The 16776-nt window shown below is 38.7% G+C and overlaps 1 protein-coding gene across 1 annotated transcript in view; it reads left to right on the top strand.

Annotated features, from left to right (window-relative positions):
• The window catches only part of LOC309495534 (uncharacterized protein), a 40620-nt gene that overhangs the window by 18392 nt on the left and 5452 nt on the right, over positions 1-16776 (top strand). Inside the window, exons 6-12 of the mRNA XM_082165315.1 lie at positions 1715-1861; positions 4651-4749; positions 5015-5073; positions 6923-7180; positions 7320-7491; positions 16104-16353; positions 16443-16691. Coding sequence (XP_082021441.1) covers positions 1715-1861; positions 4651-4749; positions 5015-5073; positions 6923-7180; positions 7320-7491; positions 16104-16353; positions 16443-16691 — 1234 coding nt within the window. The remainder of the gene's footprint in view (positions 1-1714; positions 1862-4650; positions 4750-5014; positions 5074-6922; positions 7181-7319; positions 7492-16103; positions 16354-16442; positions 16692-16776) is intronic.

The raw sequence follows: 16776 nt of genomic DNA, 5'->3' as shown, positions 1-16776 counted from the left end.
CCTAGTCATGAGCTGGGTTTGTTCTCTCTCTCTCTCTCTTCCCTCCTGTTCATCGTTGTAATTAGCACTTTCGATGCTTCTCTGTGACACCTGTTCTCACTTTAGTCTCATTACTTTCTCGTTTGTTCCCCTTGTTCTTGGTCGGATTATTACGTGTGTATGTGAGTCATGCCTGTGTTTTATGTTATCTCCATGAAGATTTAGCTTGTGTTATCATGTCTAGTCTAGAGGAGTTGTGCTAGTCTTGTGTGCTTTCTCTGCCCTGTCACCCTGCTGGCCTTCTACTGTTTTCTATCTGCGGTTTTGTGGCCACTTACAAGGTCTGTGTTACTGCCCTACGTGAATTACCAGCTCTGCAAACTATCACCAAGAGTCTTCCGTTTCTGCTGACCTACTGTAAAGTTCACTGACTGTGAGTTTATTCCAGTTCTGTGTTGTTGCATGACACACTGCCAGACAGACTGTTATTTCTTCATTAAAGACTATTGCAAGAACTTGCCTTTGTACGTGGATCCTCTGTTTCTTCTGACATCATGTTCAGATTTACATATTTCACTGTGAGATCTTCAGCTTTAACACTCCTTCGTTTCTTTCTGTTATAATCACAGACATTAACAACATATGGAAAAATTAATCAATTTAAATGAAAATATGAATGCTGTTTTTGAAGATTATTAATAACACACAAATGAATAATTTCCTTTGACATCAGACCAAAAGTGAACTTGTACAATCACTGCAGTTTTTTTATTGTGCTCACATTATAAACAGGATGATGATGATGATGATGATGATGAAGATGAATAATCCTCCAGATGCCGCTGTGATCATAAGCACATTCCCACCAGCAACATGATGATCTGAAAGAGGAAGATCATCATGATTATCTCTCCAAACTGATGAATGATGTGAAGATACAGGAGTGTGTTAATAAAAGCTTCACCTGTGACAGTTACAGCGTCTGATCTCTGAGATCCATGTTGATTGTGAGCCTGACAGTAGAAGCGTCCACTCTGTAGTGCACTGAAACTCTGTCCAGATCCAACAGCTGAGGTTTCATTCTCCTTAAACCAGCTGAAGTTCAGAGCAGGAGGGTTTGAGTCACTGATGCAGTTCAGAGTCACTGAATCTCCCTCCACTATTACACCAGATCCACTCATCAACACTGAGACGTTCCTGGGAGGATCTAACACAGGACAGAATTTAATATTTAAATCATCTCATTTAAACACAATCTCTGTTTTTTTAAAAGAACAAATGAATCTGCACTCACACATGACATTGAGCTGAACAGCAGGAGAGATGTGAGTGTGTCCGTCTACAGCACAGCTATATCTGCCTGAATCCTCTCTTCTGACTGACTGCAGCAGGAGTTCATTGTTTCTGTCTCTTCTCTCAGTTAATGGCTGTGAGTTTCTGTACCAGATGAATGTTGCTCTGTCAGTCAGAGCGCAGCTGCTTTTACATCTCAGATTGACTGAATCTCCCTCTGTCACTCTCTCAGGAGACTCCACCTGAAGATCTGAACACAACACACACATTATATCTAGTGCTGCTGTCATACACTGATTATTATTCAACATAATGCACAGAAGAAGAGATAAACCTCATCAAAGTCACCTGTGACATTAAGAGTCACTCCAGGGTTACCAAACCAGCTTCCACCAGGTTTATCAGTGATGAATCTGAAATAGTACATGTGTGAATCCTTCAGTGTCACATGACTCAGTCTGACGGTGCAGTTCTGCTGTTTATCTCCCAGATACTGAAGCCTCTGACTGTATTCAGTGTCATTAGACAGATCTGGAGGATCTACACTTTTTTTGGTCCAGAACACGTTCATGATCTGATATCCAGTAGGGTATGTATAAGTGCAGTTCATTATCACTGTTGAGTCCTTTAGTGCACAGATGTGTGAAGGACTGTAACTCACACCCCAATCAACACTAGAAACCCCTGAAACACAGAATTCATCATGATGAAAATGCTGTTTTATCAGTTACAACAGACCATGAAAATATGACATTACTATTTAAAAACACAATATTTTGAGTGACTCATTACAGGAAATAAAAGCTCATCTTCTCAGAATCTATGGACTGATAAATGATCTCAGTGTGAATTACTTCATGAACTTTGATGGAGGATGTTGCAGAAATAAACACATAGAAACAGAAGTGTGAAAACAGAATTAAGGGGTCAGTCATAAACAAGATGCAGCACTATCAAATATTCAAACACATGACAATTAAGACTAAGAAAATAATCAACGATGATTTAAAGAATCAATATTAAATATATATATACCATATATATATATATATACTGTATATATATATTAGGGCTGGGAATCGATTAAAAATCGTAATTACAATTTCTGTAATTAATTGCAATTAATTGCGCTTCCCCCAAGCTTGTAATCATCAATATTTAAACTTAGAATCACCTAATTAAACAACACAGGAAAAAAAGGGAACAGAAAATAGCCCTATATTAAAATATTAAACATCAATATATCAATATATTATTCTTTTTCAATAATCAATCAACATAATCAATTTAACAGATTATTATTATTATTTTATTAATTATTGAAACAAAATATAGTCCTACAAAGCTATTATTACATATGTGCATATGTGCATATGCATACACATAAATGCATGTGATCAGAGCAGGTCATTTTACCATTGTTGCCCAGCATGGCTATACCAGCTCGCTCAGCAAACAGAAGTCAACAGAGAAATTTCACGTTACTTGAGTGGACTTTACTTTTCCAGTGCTTAGTACATGATTGAAGCCTTTGGGCCGTTAACGACAGAGCCGCCGACACACACACACACACACACACACAGAACGGAGAGCTCGCCGCTGCTGGGCCATTAACGACAGAGCGAGCCGACACACACACACACACACACACACACACACGCACGCGCGCGCGCGGAGCACAGAGCGCGCCGACCGACCGACACACACACACACACACACACACACACACACACACACACACACACACACTCACGCGCGCGTGCGCGCGGAGCACAGAGCGCGACGCACATACCGAGCGGAAAAGACCCGCTCATGAAAGCTGCCCGAGAATGAAACCTGACCGCCGAACATGGAGGGGCGGGACGGCATATTTCGGCCTTTTTAATAGCAGACGCAACAGGAAATCATTAAAACGAGGCAAAAAAAAAAGTGCTGCGTCAATTGCGTTATTTTTTTTTAACGCGTTAAACATTTCAAATTAATCGCAAAGATTAACGCGTTAATTCCCCCAGCCCTAATATATATATATATATATATATATATATATATATATATATATATATATGATCTGGCTATACACTGATGTTTGTCCAATCAAATGCTCCGATGAGTGAGAAAGTCCCTCCCCTGAACCACCTGACACTGACTAGCAAGTAGCAAATAAGCAACTCATGTTCAAGACTGTGACGTAACTAAAAACTACTGGATCGTTATAAAATATATAAGCCTACTGACATGCTTCAAAAGTAAATACATCAACATACCATAGAAAACTGCTTATTAACCATAAAAATAAATCACTATAAACATCAGAATAAAAGGAAAAATCGAGCAGCAACTAGTTGCTTTAGCGCCTCAGAAGTTGAAATGTAAGAGAGACTCACCGTGAATCATGAGCAGAAAGAAGATCAGAGGAAGAGGAGGAGCCATTCTGACCGACATCAGCATAACATATATCTATAATACAGCATTAAACATCACTTATAAGCTCATAAACAGTGTATGTTCATCACCCTAAACAGCTCTTAGTGTTAATAAGATCTTTTCACATCTGAAGATTATTAATGCACAACATCAGTGTGTGTAAATGAACTGATCATTAGATGAACAGAAGATATTTCTCATGTCAGGAATCATGTGTTATATGAGCTTCATCTATAGAAATAATCATCAGTTTTCATTTAATTACGAATGGTGTTGAAGCTCATCAGATCAACAGAAACCAAATGACTGACTGCATTAACACATGCACTTTTGAATCTAAAGATCGATTAGTAAATGATGCTCTTACCCGTTTCACCAACACTCATGACCAGTGACAAATGAACTGAATAAAACCAGCGTTGGGTTTTTATGTGGTCAACACGTTATATTTAACACAAGGATATGACACTTCAACCAGCGCTGATAGCGGAAGCAAAGTTTAAACATCGCAACATCAGAGACAACATTAGACTAAAGTGATAAAAGTTAAACTGGTGAAACTCAGTCATTATAATGTTTTCAAACTTATGTGCATATTTAATGCACTGTGAGGAGGAAAGGAACGTGGAGTGAGGAAACTTCCAGAGGAGCTACAGTATGTGCAAGGAACAGTTTAATTAGGTTCATTTTAGCAAATTTCTCTTTTTAACTGTTGTGTCAGAACATGTTTATTGTTTAAAAGACTGATGATGTCCGCATACTAAAGAACCAAGAAAATAATTGTGCATTTGATAAATCTTGACTAATCAATAGCAATTTGGTAATATAACAAACACTAAGAATAATTAACAGAGTAATAGAATACGGAAGTTTCATCCTCATGTCTGAAGGTTTTATAATCTGAGATCTTCTATGCTTTTCATTATCACAGTGACCATATTGTGTCACTTCTAGTGCAACTCTAAATTTGGCCATGAATGCAGTTTCAGAACCCGGAAGAGCCACGGAGAGTTAATCATGATGATCTTCCTCTTTCAGATCATCATGTTGCTGGTGGGAATGTGATTATGATCACAGCGGCATCTGGAGGATTATTCATCATCATCATCTTCATCATCATCATACTATTTATAATGTAAATTAAATAATAAAGAGTATAAGTATAATTTACTTAAAAACGAATGCAGAAGGATATGTCGTTTTTATCTATATATGATGAACAGACAATCTGCAATACACAAGTGTGAGGTGAGCTGATCAAAGAACTACAGAATAAATTTACAGTGTATATAATATATTTCTGTCTGTTTCCCTATAGGACGATGATCCCAGTACAGGCTCATATGCAGATCATCTGACCTCTACGACACGCTCACAGTAAATGAAATATCAAAAACTACAAGTGCAAAAGAGTTTGTTCATTCAAAACTCGGGTAATAAATAATCAGTGTGTTTTTCCCATAGACTGTCCATCCCAGACCTGATGTTCACCAGTCAGACTCTTCTGAATATGAGAATCTGACCATAAGCGGGAGATCCTCGGGTCTTCTCCATATCACCAATGAAGAAGAAAATGTCCTCACGACTAGTCAATAGATTCAAGTCAGTGTAATGATAAATCAATAAACTCGTTTTACACTGTAAGGTTTTGCTGTAATCAAGAACCTTATAAATGATTTAAAAAAATAAACAGACCAATTTCAGCCCATTGTTTCATATTGGTGCTTTGGTGCTCGTATCAACCTGTCACGTGATTTCAACAAACGAGACTTTAGTACGTCATACTGTTTCAGACCGTGTTTTGAAATTGTGATGATTTGGCGCTAGAGGGCGATGATCCCACAGCTATTATTATATTATTTTTTTTAATTACATTTATATTTACATTTATGTCAAAACCTAGAGACTTTCAATCAACATGTATTTGTGTGAAAATGACATAAACATTCCTATTGTATTTTGCCTGGAAACGCTTCTAACACGCTTGCATGTTGCGTGAAAAATAGTCGGTTCCATTTCTAGCACACACGTGTTTTCGGCACCTGAGACGTGAGTGTCACGCAGGCAGTGTGCAAGCTCTAACCTGTTAAAATGGGAACCGAAACTTCTGCCTTCTTCTGTCTGCCTGGAACCACACGTGACAGATGATCGGACTAGTGATGGTGAAATGAAGCTTTGTGAAGCACTGAGGCTTTCCCCCTCGACTGTGTCATAAAATGGTTCATTACTCAAAGCTTTTCAACACGTTGCACACTAACGACATCTTGTGGTCAAAAGGTGGAAAAGCTGACTATCTGTCCCAGAAGTCCACTTTTTTGTTTTGTTTTTTTGTTTCATTTAATAAATCACTTTGTGCTCTGTAAAACACAAAGCAATACAATCAATCCTCATAATAGTGTTGATGTAGTTCTTATACAATGTATAACAAACAACTGTATGAATTAATTTATGAAAAAAAATATAATAATAAATAGGACTAATTCACTTATACAGAAACAATTCTTATGAATCTGCTTTGATCCACAAATGCAGCCTTATTCAACTTTAGCCTCAGTCCTAATCCTATGAGTTCATAGGCAAGGCTCATGTAGGCACATATAATCAAAATAAAAGAGAATTGTGTGGAATGGTGAAGTGCTTGTGAACTGGGGAGCTAACATTTTATTTTGTGGGTCATTTAATAAATTAACATTTTTTTTATTAAGGAACAGGACTTGTTCAACAGTGTGAGGGCTAAGTCTATTTCTTTTTTTATTTACTACTACCGAAGGGCATGACACTCGAAACCTGCTCAAAGGGTTTGCGCTATTTTTGAATCTGAATACGAAGCAGTCACGTGACTGTGTGTGGAAACGAAGCTTTGGATGTCACAGATCACGTGGTTATGGCCAAACAAATCAAGCTCCGATACACTGCTTAAATGTGTGATGTTTTGTTTTTTTGACACAAGCTTCGAAGCCTCGGTGCCGAACGTCACATCACTAGATCGGACTACCCAAAAATGGACGAACGGGCTAAGTTTGTCGTCCTGGCTCAGGAGAGCCATACCTTTTTTTCATTTGTCAAGGATTTTCTTTCTACCAGCTGCCTGGACGACGAAACCCTAAAGACCCTATTCCGAATCGGAGGCAACTTTTCACCAGCATATCGACCTCCCAGACACCACAGGGCTGGACTGGAGGGAAGCCGTCATTCGGTGTCTGGAGAGCGTCGCATCCCAATTCAGAACCCACCCAGACCCACAGCAAATTTCAACCCAAGCGACCGTGGAAAAGTCACGAGAGCCCCCCACAGAACGAGCAACACCACTCACCGCCATGAATGAGCCAGAGCCCGAGGATAAGAGGGCAGAGCTTGCCATCGCCCCGGTAGTGGAGTCTCAGTGTGAATCTGACCAGGGGTGTGAGCCCGATACACCAGCGGTTGAGGGAACGGAACTTGAGGACTGGCTGATGGACAATGGAGACTTGTCGGTTCCCACCCGGTACCTGAATCCTTTTTGGACCATGAGAATTGTCTGGACAATATTCTGTCAGTTTGTTTGGAAGAACCACTGTTTTTGGACTGGGAGCATTTATTTTCATTAACCTGCATAGACTGTGTCATTGTGACTGTGGCTTTAGCAAATCTCTTCTCTCCGCTTCCACAATGCTCAGCCAGTCCTCCAGCTCTGGGGATGCCCTGCCAGGACCTATCGCCTTCGACCTCTTCGCTCCATCTCGGCCTGTCGGCTACGCCCTGGCTTCTCCCACCTTCGGCTCCACCAGAGACCCCTATCCTACCGGCTCCCCCTTGGTCTATTGTCACACTGCCTTCGCCATGGACTTTCGGGCCGTCCGCTACGCGCGGGCCCTCCACCCCTTCGGCTAGAGGGGGTTCCTCCCTCCCACCGGGTACGCCTCTGTCCTCGGTCACACCGTCATCGCCCCAGTCCTCGGGTGCTCTGGCTCCACCTCCATCGCTCATCGCCTAGGCCTCCAGAACCTGCGACTCTGTTCAGCGCCATCGGCTGTCGATCTGAGCCTAGGGATCCATCAGCCTCGATGATATTGGTCGTTCCCCAGATATCGAAAGCCACCATTTTGGCTCCTCCCTCCTTTGACTCCGCCATGGGCTGTCGGCACTCAAGAAAGATAAATTACTGACATTTACAATGCACATTAGCTTATCTTTTATTGTTAATTGTAAAATTCGGTGCAAATTTCCCATGGCGTCTGTCGTTGCTATGCAACCATGCACTGACAACGACAAAGAAGTTTTAGTAGCTAATGGATTTCCACCACCGAAAAACACTTGCTATAGCTCTGCTACAAGATTTATTTACAGAGAAGAGAACAACACCTGTAGTGTTTGGGTGCACCCCCATCCTTCATGTTGACTGAGCTTTCAATGCTGTTACGGAAAGGGTGAAGCTGATTGGTTGGTTCTTGTCACATGAAAACCGCTACTGGCCAACCACCATCGTCGCCACCAGGAGATCGTCATCCTGCCATCACCATCCTTTAGTGTCGTTTGCCTCTCACCATCACCTCGTCCTCCTCCATAGTCAAAGTGGGGCATATGCCACCATTGTGTTCAGTTAGTTTCATTATCTAACTTCCAACCTGCTCATTTGCATAACAACAGTGCCTGGTGGCTCGAGAACGCAAACCTTGAAATAGTTTCCAAGGTGCAAGCGTTGAATAATTGTGAAAAAAAAAGTTATCATCTCCACGTAGACTTCAAAAACGCAAATCTATGAAAATGTTGATGGCGTGCACATTATTACGTGTTTAGTCTATAGGTATGCACATTTGAATATATATATATATATATATATATATATATATATATATGTGTGTGTGTGTGTGTGTGTGTGTGTGTGTGTGTGTGTGTGTGTGTGTGTGTGTGTGTGTGTGTGTAGGCGTGTAGTCTTTCTTTACAAATTGACCTCAACAAATTACTTGTCTGGCCTTAAACATGTTTAATACAAAAGTTTTTTTATCGCTTCTGCGAATCTATGTGAAGTGGAATTATTTTGACAACGTTTTATCTGTACAGAGGTAAAGTGAAGGGAAGGAGGTCTTCAAAGGGGAGAGACTAGTTGACACTTCAGGACTGCGTTGTCGTAGAGTCCAGGCGGAGTGTGTGAACTCGGCATAAGTTTTGTTCACACCTCTCTCACCTACAGAGGAAACTGCATTCATGGCCACATTTAGAGTTTCACTAGAAGTGACACAATATGGTCACTGTGATAATGAAAAGCATAGGAGATCTCATATTATAAAACCTTAATATAAGGTTTAAACATTAGGACGTAAGGATTAAACATTTCTGTATTCTATTACTCTGTTAATTATTACTGAAAAGTTCTTAGTGTTTGTTTTATTACCAAATTGCTATTGATTAGTCAAGATTTATCAAATGCACAATCAATTATTTTCTTGGTTCTTTAGTATGCGGACATCATCAGTCTTTTAAACAATAAACATGTTCTGACACAATATTTAAAAAGAGAAATTTGCTAAAATGAACCTAATTAAACTGTTCCTTGCACATACTGTAACTCCTCTGGAAGCTTCCTCACTCCACATTCCTTTCCTCCTCACAGTGCATTAAATATGCACATAAGTTTGAAAACATTATAATGACTGAGTTTCACCAGTTTAACTTTTATCACTTTAGTCTAATGTTGTCTCTGATGTTGCCATGTTTAAACTTTGCTTCCGCTATCAGCGCTGGTTGAAGTGTCATATCCTGTGTTAAATATAACGTGTTGACCACATAAAAACCCAACGCTGGTTTTATTCAGTTCATTTGTCACTGGTCATGAGTGTTGGTGAAACGGGTAAGAGCATCATTTACTAATCGATCTTTAGATTCAAAAGTGCATGTGTTAATGCAGTCAGTCATTTGGTTTCTGTTGATCTGATGAGCTTCAACACCATTCGTAATTAAATGAAAATGATTAAATGATTATTTCTATAGATGACATGCTCATATAACACATGATTCCTGACATGAGGAATATCTTCTCTTTATCTAATGATCAGTTCATTTACACACACTGATGTTGTGCATTAATAATCTTCAGATGTGAAAAGATCTTATTAACACTAAGAGCTGTTTAGGGTGATGAACATACACTGTTTATGAGCTTATAAGTGATGTTTAATGCTGTATTATAGATATATGTTATGCTGATGTCGGTCAGAATGGCTCCTCCTCTTCCTCTGATCTTCTTTCTGCTCTTGATTCACGGTGAGTCTCTCTTACATTCAACTTCTGAGGCGCTAAAGCAACTAGTTGCTGCTCGATTTTTCCTTTTATTCTGATGTTTATAGTGAAGTTTTTTTTTTATGATTAATGAGCAGTTTTCTGTGTTATGTTGATGTATTTACTTTTGAAACAGGAAGTTTGGCTGAGGCATGGGCATATTTATTTTATAAATATCCAGTAGTTTTTTTTAGTCTTGAACATGAGTTTCTAATTTGCTACTTGCTAGTCAGTGTCAGGTGGTTCAGGGGAGGGACTTTCTCACTCATCAGAACATTTGATTGGACAAGCATCTGTCTATAGCCAGATCATGATTATTTTTGGCTCGTTTTCTCAGAAGACAATGTGGAGATATTGTTAAGGTTTGTGTGTCAAAGGACTTTGTTAGCAGAAGATCTCAGAGCTGATAGACATGAACTAAAAGCCATAAAACTCACATTTTAATATCAGTTTTTAAATCATCAGTGATTATAATGTCTTTGATTATTTGATAGTGCAGCATGACTTCCTTTGCAATGGTTTCACACGAACTCTGTGAGTTTATTTCTGCATCATCCTCCATCAAAGCTGATGAAGTAATACACACTGAGATCAATTTATTTTTATCTCTCAGGCAAAAGATTCTGAGAAGATTTTCTTAAAATATTTACGGTATAACAAGGCGCTGTTTTCAAGTAGAAAGAAACCTCATAATGTATGTTATGTTTCCCGAGTTTTAATTCATTTCAATTCACATTTATTTGTAAAGCGCTTTTCATAATACACTTTGTTTCAAAGCAGCTTTACAGAAAATGCATGTGTCTACATTACAGCTCAGAGTAATCTGTTAACAGAGCCGACTATGTCAAAGTAATGTTACATTTTAAGAAATGTACAGTTCTAAGATAATACAAATCATGCAGTTAACAAACCCATGCATTAATTTATGCAAAAACAATGAGTATGTTAAAGCAATGATTACAAAATGGGGAATTTGGCCGTGGTGTGTGTTGATTCAGAGTTGGCGTCATCTGAAGTCATTGCAGGAGTTGGCGTCATCTCTTCACAGGTGTAGGGTCATCTAATATCTGCGTAAGGCCTGGGACACAATCTTAACCGATTTTAAAACTGTGGGAGACCACAGACAGACATTTTAGCATTGTAATCCTCCGAATGCACATACTAGAAGCTTTGTTTAGACTGCGAGACCACACACCTCTCGACTGTAGTAACATTTTCACCGTGAGACGAGGTCTCATCTCATGGAGACTCGTGTGATCAAACGTGACTTGAGAAGAAATACAAATGGAGGACGATCAATGCATCAGCTGGTACTCCTGGCGTGAGTTTTGTTTTACGGGAAGAAAAAAAAGGGAGAAAAAACGGATATGGGTGATATTCTTTCTCAATACTCCACTTTCGTGGCATGTTTATGGCTGCCAAGTCTCCGCTATAGAAGCACGTAACACCCGGTTGGTGAAGCTCGCTCGCTCTCATTGGCAGCCCGTACAGGAGTCGTAAATATCAAACATGTTTCCCACCGTGATCGGTAGCAGTAAAATAATCGTAATGGCACCACACAATTGAGTATTTTTGGACAAAAAGTCAGTTGCGAGAAGCCTTGAATTGGGCGACGCCCCCCAGATTGTTGCGGGTTGCAAATTTTTACGTTTTGGGCCAGACTAAAGCCCTATTCGCACGGGATTAGTATTACCTAGGGACCTCCGGTAATTTGTAATAATCGCAGAGGTCGTCTGTGATTTTTATCCTGTGCGAATCTGCCATGTCTGTAAAAATGTCTGTAAAAATTCCCCTGAAAATTACCTACCGTATTTCGGCCAACACAGGGGTCCTCTGATAATACCAGTCCTGTGCGAATCCCCATGTCTGTGATTTGGGCTGTTTTTCTGTGAGCCTATCGTTTCCTAACGAACGTAATAACCATTATGGGCCGTTTAACAGTCCATTTTACGTCTGTATTAAAACTATATTAACAATAAAATCTCTCGTTATGCTCTACTCCAATCCGATTATAGTTTTTCTCCAATAAAAACTATGAAGTGCTGCAAAAGAGAAAACAAACTACAGTAAAGACGTGATCCGGAAGCTCAACTCGGACCGTTGTCATGGAAACGTCAAATTAAGTATTTTGGCGCAACATGGAAACTCTTTTGGAAAGTTTGGACGCTTTTTGTGGTAGTGTAATTTAGTAGTCTGTATCGTGGAGCATTTCTTTGTCTCACACGGCCTTTAAAGACGTCCATCCTGTAAGTATCTCAAGAAATCAAAGTGTGAAAGAGTAAAAATGATATAAAATGAAATAAACCAAATAAAATGAATAGAAAAACTAGCCTATCGCGACGTTTCAGTATTTATAATACCTTCTTCAGGCAGGCTTGTTGTAAATATGGACAAAGAATAAAAGAAAAATAAGATATATTATATATTTATACAATAATATCATATTCTATAATATATATCATATATTTCTCTAATAAATTGGTTTTAAATAAGTTCTTTTTTTTTGAATTGCAATACTGCAGCGCGATCTTCGTTTCAGCACGTTCAGCTAGTGAAGTGTGAATGGGTGGGCGCGCGCTGTAAAGTCCGTAAACTCGAGGGAATTACGAACATTTATTTGCCCGTGTGAATGAGCCACCAAAAACACAGACGTCAGGGGGTAATTTCTTACTTACAGAGGTCCAGGGGTAATACTAATCCCGTGCGAATAGGGCTTTTGTCTACAATTGGGAATGTTCCCAAAACATGTATTTGTAAAGGTTGTTTTGGTTATCCAGGAATATTCAATAAAGAGGTTGATATATTAATGTTAGTCAGTCATGCCTACTCTTAACCTTGGCTTAAATGCATTTTGACTGATCTTATCCAGGTTTTAGTAAACTGTATCTGCAACATATACTTAAGTTTATGGAAAATGACACATTTCAGCATAATATGATTATAAAAATAAAATCTAAAACTAACCTGCAGGAACGTTCTGGGATGGTTCTCTTTAGTTGCCAAAAAATAACCTACTGAGAACTTTCCTAAAGCGTTATTTTTTGCTATTGTCAGACCACACTCTCCCGTCCAAAATACACCAGAGTTACCGACCGCTACTGTCTTTCATTGGGAAATGTAATCTTGTGTTGCACGATATTAGGATCGGACCTCTAAACTGCAGTGCAAGGTTATGAGGTGTGTAACAGACGTAAGCCAGTGAGAGCTGTGCGTGTAAACCTCACTCCCCTGGCCTCAAGTGTCAAACTAGCGACTGACGTTAGAGACTGCGGTCTTTAGCCTCCTTGTTAGTGCGCCTGACTCCCATGCTGGAGTCCCCAGCCTGAATCCCGCTTGGAGCAGGTCGAGTAGTGGTCCTGAGGTGAATGGCGGTCTTGATTTTGAAGCCCAAAAAAGCGCATCCATCCGTCATAAAAGTAATCCTTACTGCTCCGGGGGGCTAATGAAAGCCTTCTGAGTCGAAGAGATGCGTTTTTGTAAGAAAAATATCCATATTTAAAACTTTATAAACTAAAATAACTGGCTTCCGGCAGACGGCCATACGCAAGTCGACTTGCACCAAATGAGTGACTTCTGAAGCAATGTATGACGTAGGATGTAGAAGAAGCGAAAGCTTTGCGGTTCAAACAAATAGGGCCGGGCTCCTCTTCTCTTATAGCAAAATTCTACGATATTTCTGTTTAAAATATATCATTTTAAACTTCTAAATCGTGACCGGTGTTTTGGTTTGCTCTATCCTCTGCGCTTCTGCGTCATGTCAGAGGTGTTACTCTTTTGGTGTAAGTCGATTTGCAGTTAGTAATCTATTGAAGTAATCTAGTCTAGAGGTCATGAATGCATGAACTAACTTTTCTGCACCAGAAACAAATAGAATCCCTTATGAAAAGAAAAATATATTTCCCTATATATGATTGATCAATATATTAATTAAATGGTTTAACAGTATATTTGAAAATGTATAAGAATAATATATTGTGTTTATATTATATTGAATAATTCTGAAGGAATTGCCGCTTTTCATATATTGAAAGATATGTGACAATATATTTACTAATAAATCATAATGTATGTAATTTTATATTTAGTACACTTCATAATATATAGATGTATATGTGATCAAAAATGGTCCTGCATGTGTAATATATTCACTCATATTTACTCATGCAGCATAAACACACACACACACACACACACACACACACACACACACACACACACACACACACACACACACACACACACACACACACACACACACACACACACACACACAGATAGATAGAGAGAGAGCGAGAGAGAGAGAGAGAGAGAGAGATAGTGTTATATATTTCTTATATTTTTTGTAATATTCAAATATATATTCAAAATAATAGAATATATATATATATATATATATATATATATATATATATATATATATATAGAGAGAGAGAGAGAGAGAGAGACATACATGGTCAATTCATATATTGCAGTATATTGAAAAATATAAGCACTAGTTTCCCATATGGAAATGTAATATGTAATATATTGCATTATATTTTGCAGTATATTCCCATATATTTTTGTTCCATAAGGGATGTTCCATAGCTTAGCGATGTTTCTGAGGTGGAAGAAGGCTGTTTTTGTAACATGAAATATGATTTTCGAAAGACAAGTTGCCGTCTAGTATAACTCCCAGGTCTCTAACTGTAGAGGATGAAGTTACAGTACATCCTTCTAAATTCAAATGATATTCTAAGAGATTATGTGTACAGCTTTTTGGTCCAATAAATTATACCTCAGTCTTATCTGAATTGAATATAAGAAAACTAGTATTGAGATACAGCCTTGGTCAGAGCTAGAAATAAGTCATTTGTAATTTTGACATGTGCTGTTTCTGCGATGAAACACTATAGAATGAACACTACGCATGTGCATGACATCATCGTTTTCAGAGATCCGCATTTTTGTTATTTACGCTGAGACCTTTTTCAAAAACTTGCACTTTGAAACCAGTTTTCAAAAGTTTGTGTTTTCAGGCACCCAAAACGCTGTTGTCGTGCAAATGAACGGCCAAAATGCATAAAAAGTGTTACGTTTTTAGTTGAAAACGGTGTGGTGTAAACCGACCCTAAATCTGTGAAGATCTCAGCAGAGGAGGATTATAATCAACTCCACAAACAGCATTACCAGCTTCACTTATTACTAAAAAAATTCACAAAAGCATTGTTAGCCAATTATGGTCGCAAGTTCTGTCGTTATCAGCATAGTTCAACGAGTCTGTGTTTCCCGAAACTATAGTTCTAACGAACATTCACAAACAGCATCGCAAAGTTGTGTGTTTGGAACGACAGATCTCGACCTGGGGTTAGAAGCAGAGTTTCTAGTTTGCATGACATGTGGACTCAGTAAATCCTTATCTTGAGCAAAATAAGCAAGCTGACATTCAGTACAATCTGTATTTTTTATTTAGAATACATACAAATTAAATTTACGTCTTTTAGTTTGTCAAAATATTTTCAAGAGTATGTGCTCTAGTACGTAAGAACGAGCCTATGATTGAATCTAGAAAATAAAGCAAAATAACCGAGGAATATGAGAAATAGTGGTGATCAGTGTTTGCATTAGTTGGGCTCTTGACTCCTGACGTTTCCATGTTAGTTTGTGGTTTTTGTAAAGTGTAAACACATTATTTGTTGGTAATGAAGCCAAAAACAAAGATGATCAGGTCAAATCATTGTCATTATCATTTAGTGAAGTGAGTCACAAATCTCATCCCTGATTAAAAGTGGATTGTTAATAATCTCAAATCTTTCAATGTTAATATTGCCATGATTCAGATCCGATCGTCCAATTTTTTTATTTAAAAACAATCGCATGAACAACATTTAGACACTCACAGGCATCAAGAATCAGCGCATTAAGGCTGTTTTCGCATTGTAAGTCGCTTTGTATAAAAGCGTCAGCTAAATGAATAAATGTAAATGTAAAAATGTAAATGTTTTCATGGTCTGTTGTAATTTATAAACCAACATTTTCATCATGATGAATTCTGTGTTTCAGGGGTTTCTAGTGATGATTGGAGTGTGAGTTACAGTCCTTCACACATCTGTGCACTAAAGGACTCAACAGTGATAATGAGATGCACTTATACATACCCTACTGGACATCAGATCATGAGAGTGTTCTGGACCAAAACAAAAGATAAAAAGAAAGATGTTGAGCCTCCAGATCTGTCTGAGGACCCTGAATACAGTCAGAGGCTTCAGTATCTGGGAGATAAACAGCAGAACTGCACCGTCAGACTGAGTCATGTGACACTGGAGGATTCACACATGTACTATTTCAGATTCACAACTGATAAACCTGATGGAAGATATACTGGTAAATCAGGAGTGACTCTTACTGTCACAGGTGACTTTGGTGAGGTTTATCTCTTCTTCTGTGCATTATGTTGAATAATAATCAGTGTATGACAGCAGCACTAGATATAATGTGTGTGTTGTGTTCAGATCTTCAGGTGGAGTCTCCTGAGAGAGTGACAGAGGGAGATTCAGTCAATCTGAGATGTAAAAGCAGCTGCGCTCTGACTGACAGAGCAACATTCATCTGGTACAGAAACTCACAGCCATTAACTGAGAGAAGAGACAGAAACAATGAACTCCTGCTGCAGTCAGTCAGAAGAGAGGATTCAGGCAGATATAGCTGTGCTGTAGACGGACACACTCACATCTCTCCTGCTGTTCAGCTCAATGTCACGTGTGAGTACAGATTCATTTGTTCTTTTAAAAAAACAGAGATTTTGTTTAAATGAGATGATTTAAATATTAAATTCTGTCCTGTGTT

Source organism: Leuciscus leuciscus (genome assembly GCF_965113295.1).
Source record: "Leuciscus leuciscus genome assembly, chromosome: 3".
In the NCBI taxonomy this organism is placed as follows: domain Eukaryota; kingdom Metazoa; phylum Chordata; class Actinopteri; order Cypriniformes; family Leuciscidae; genus Leuciscus; species Leuciscus leuciscus.
The sequence above is the reverse complement of the archived record's forward strand: the minus strand, read 5'-3'. Positions and strand labels throughout refer to the sequence as shown.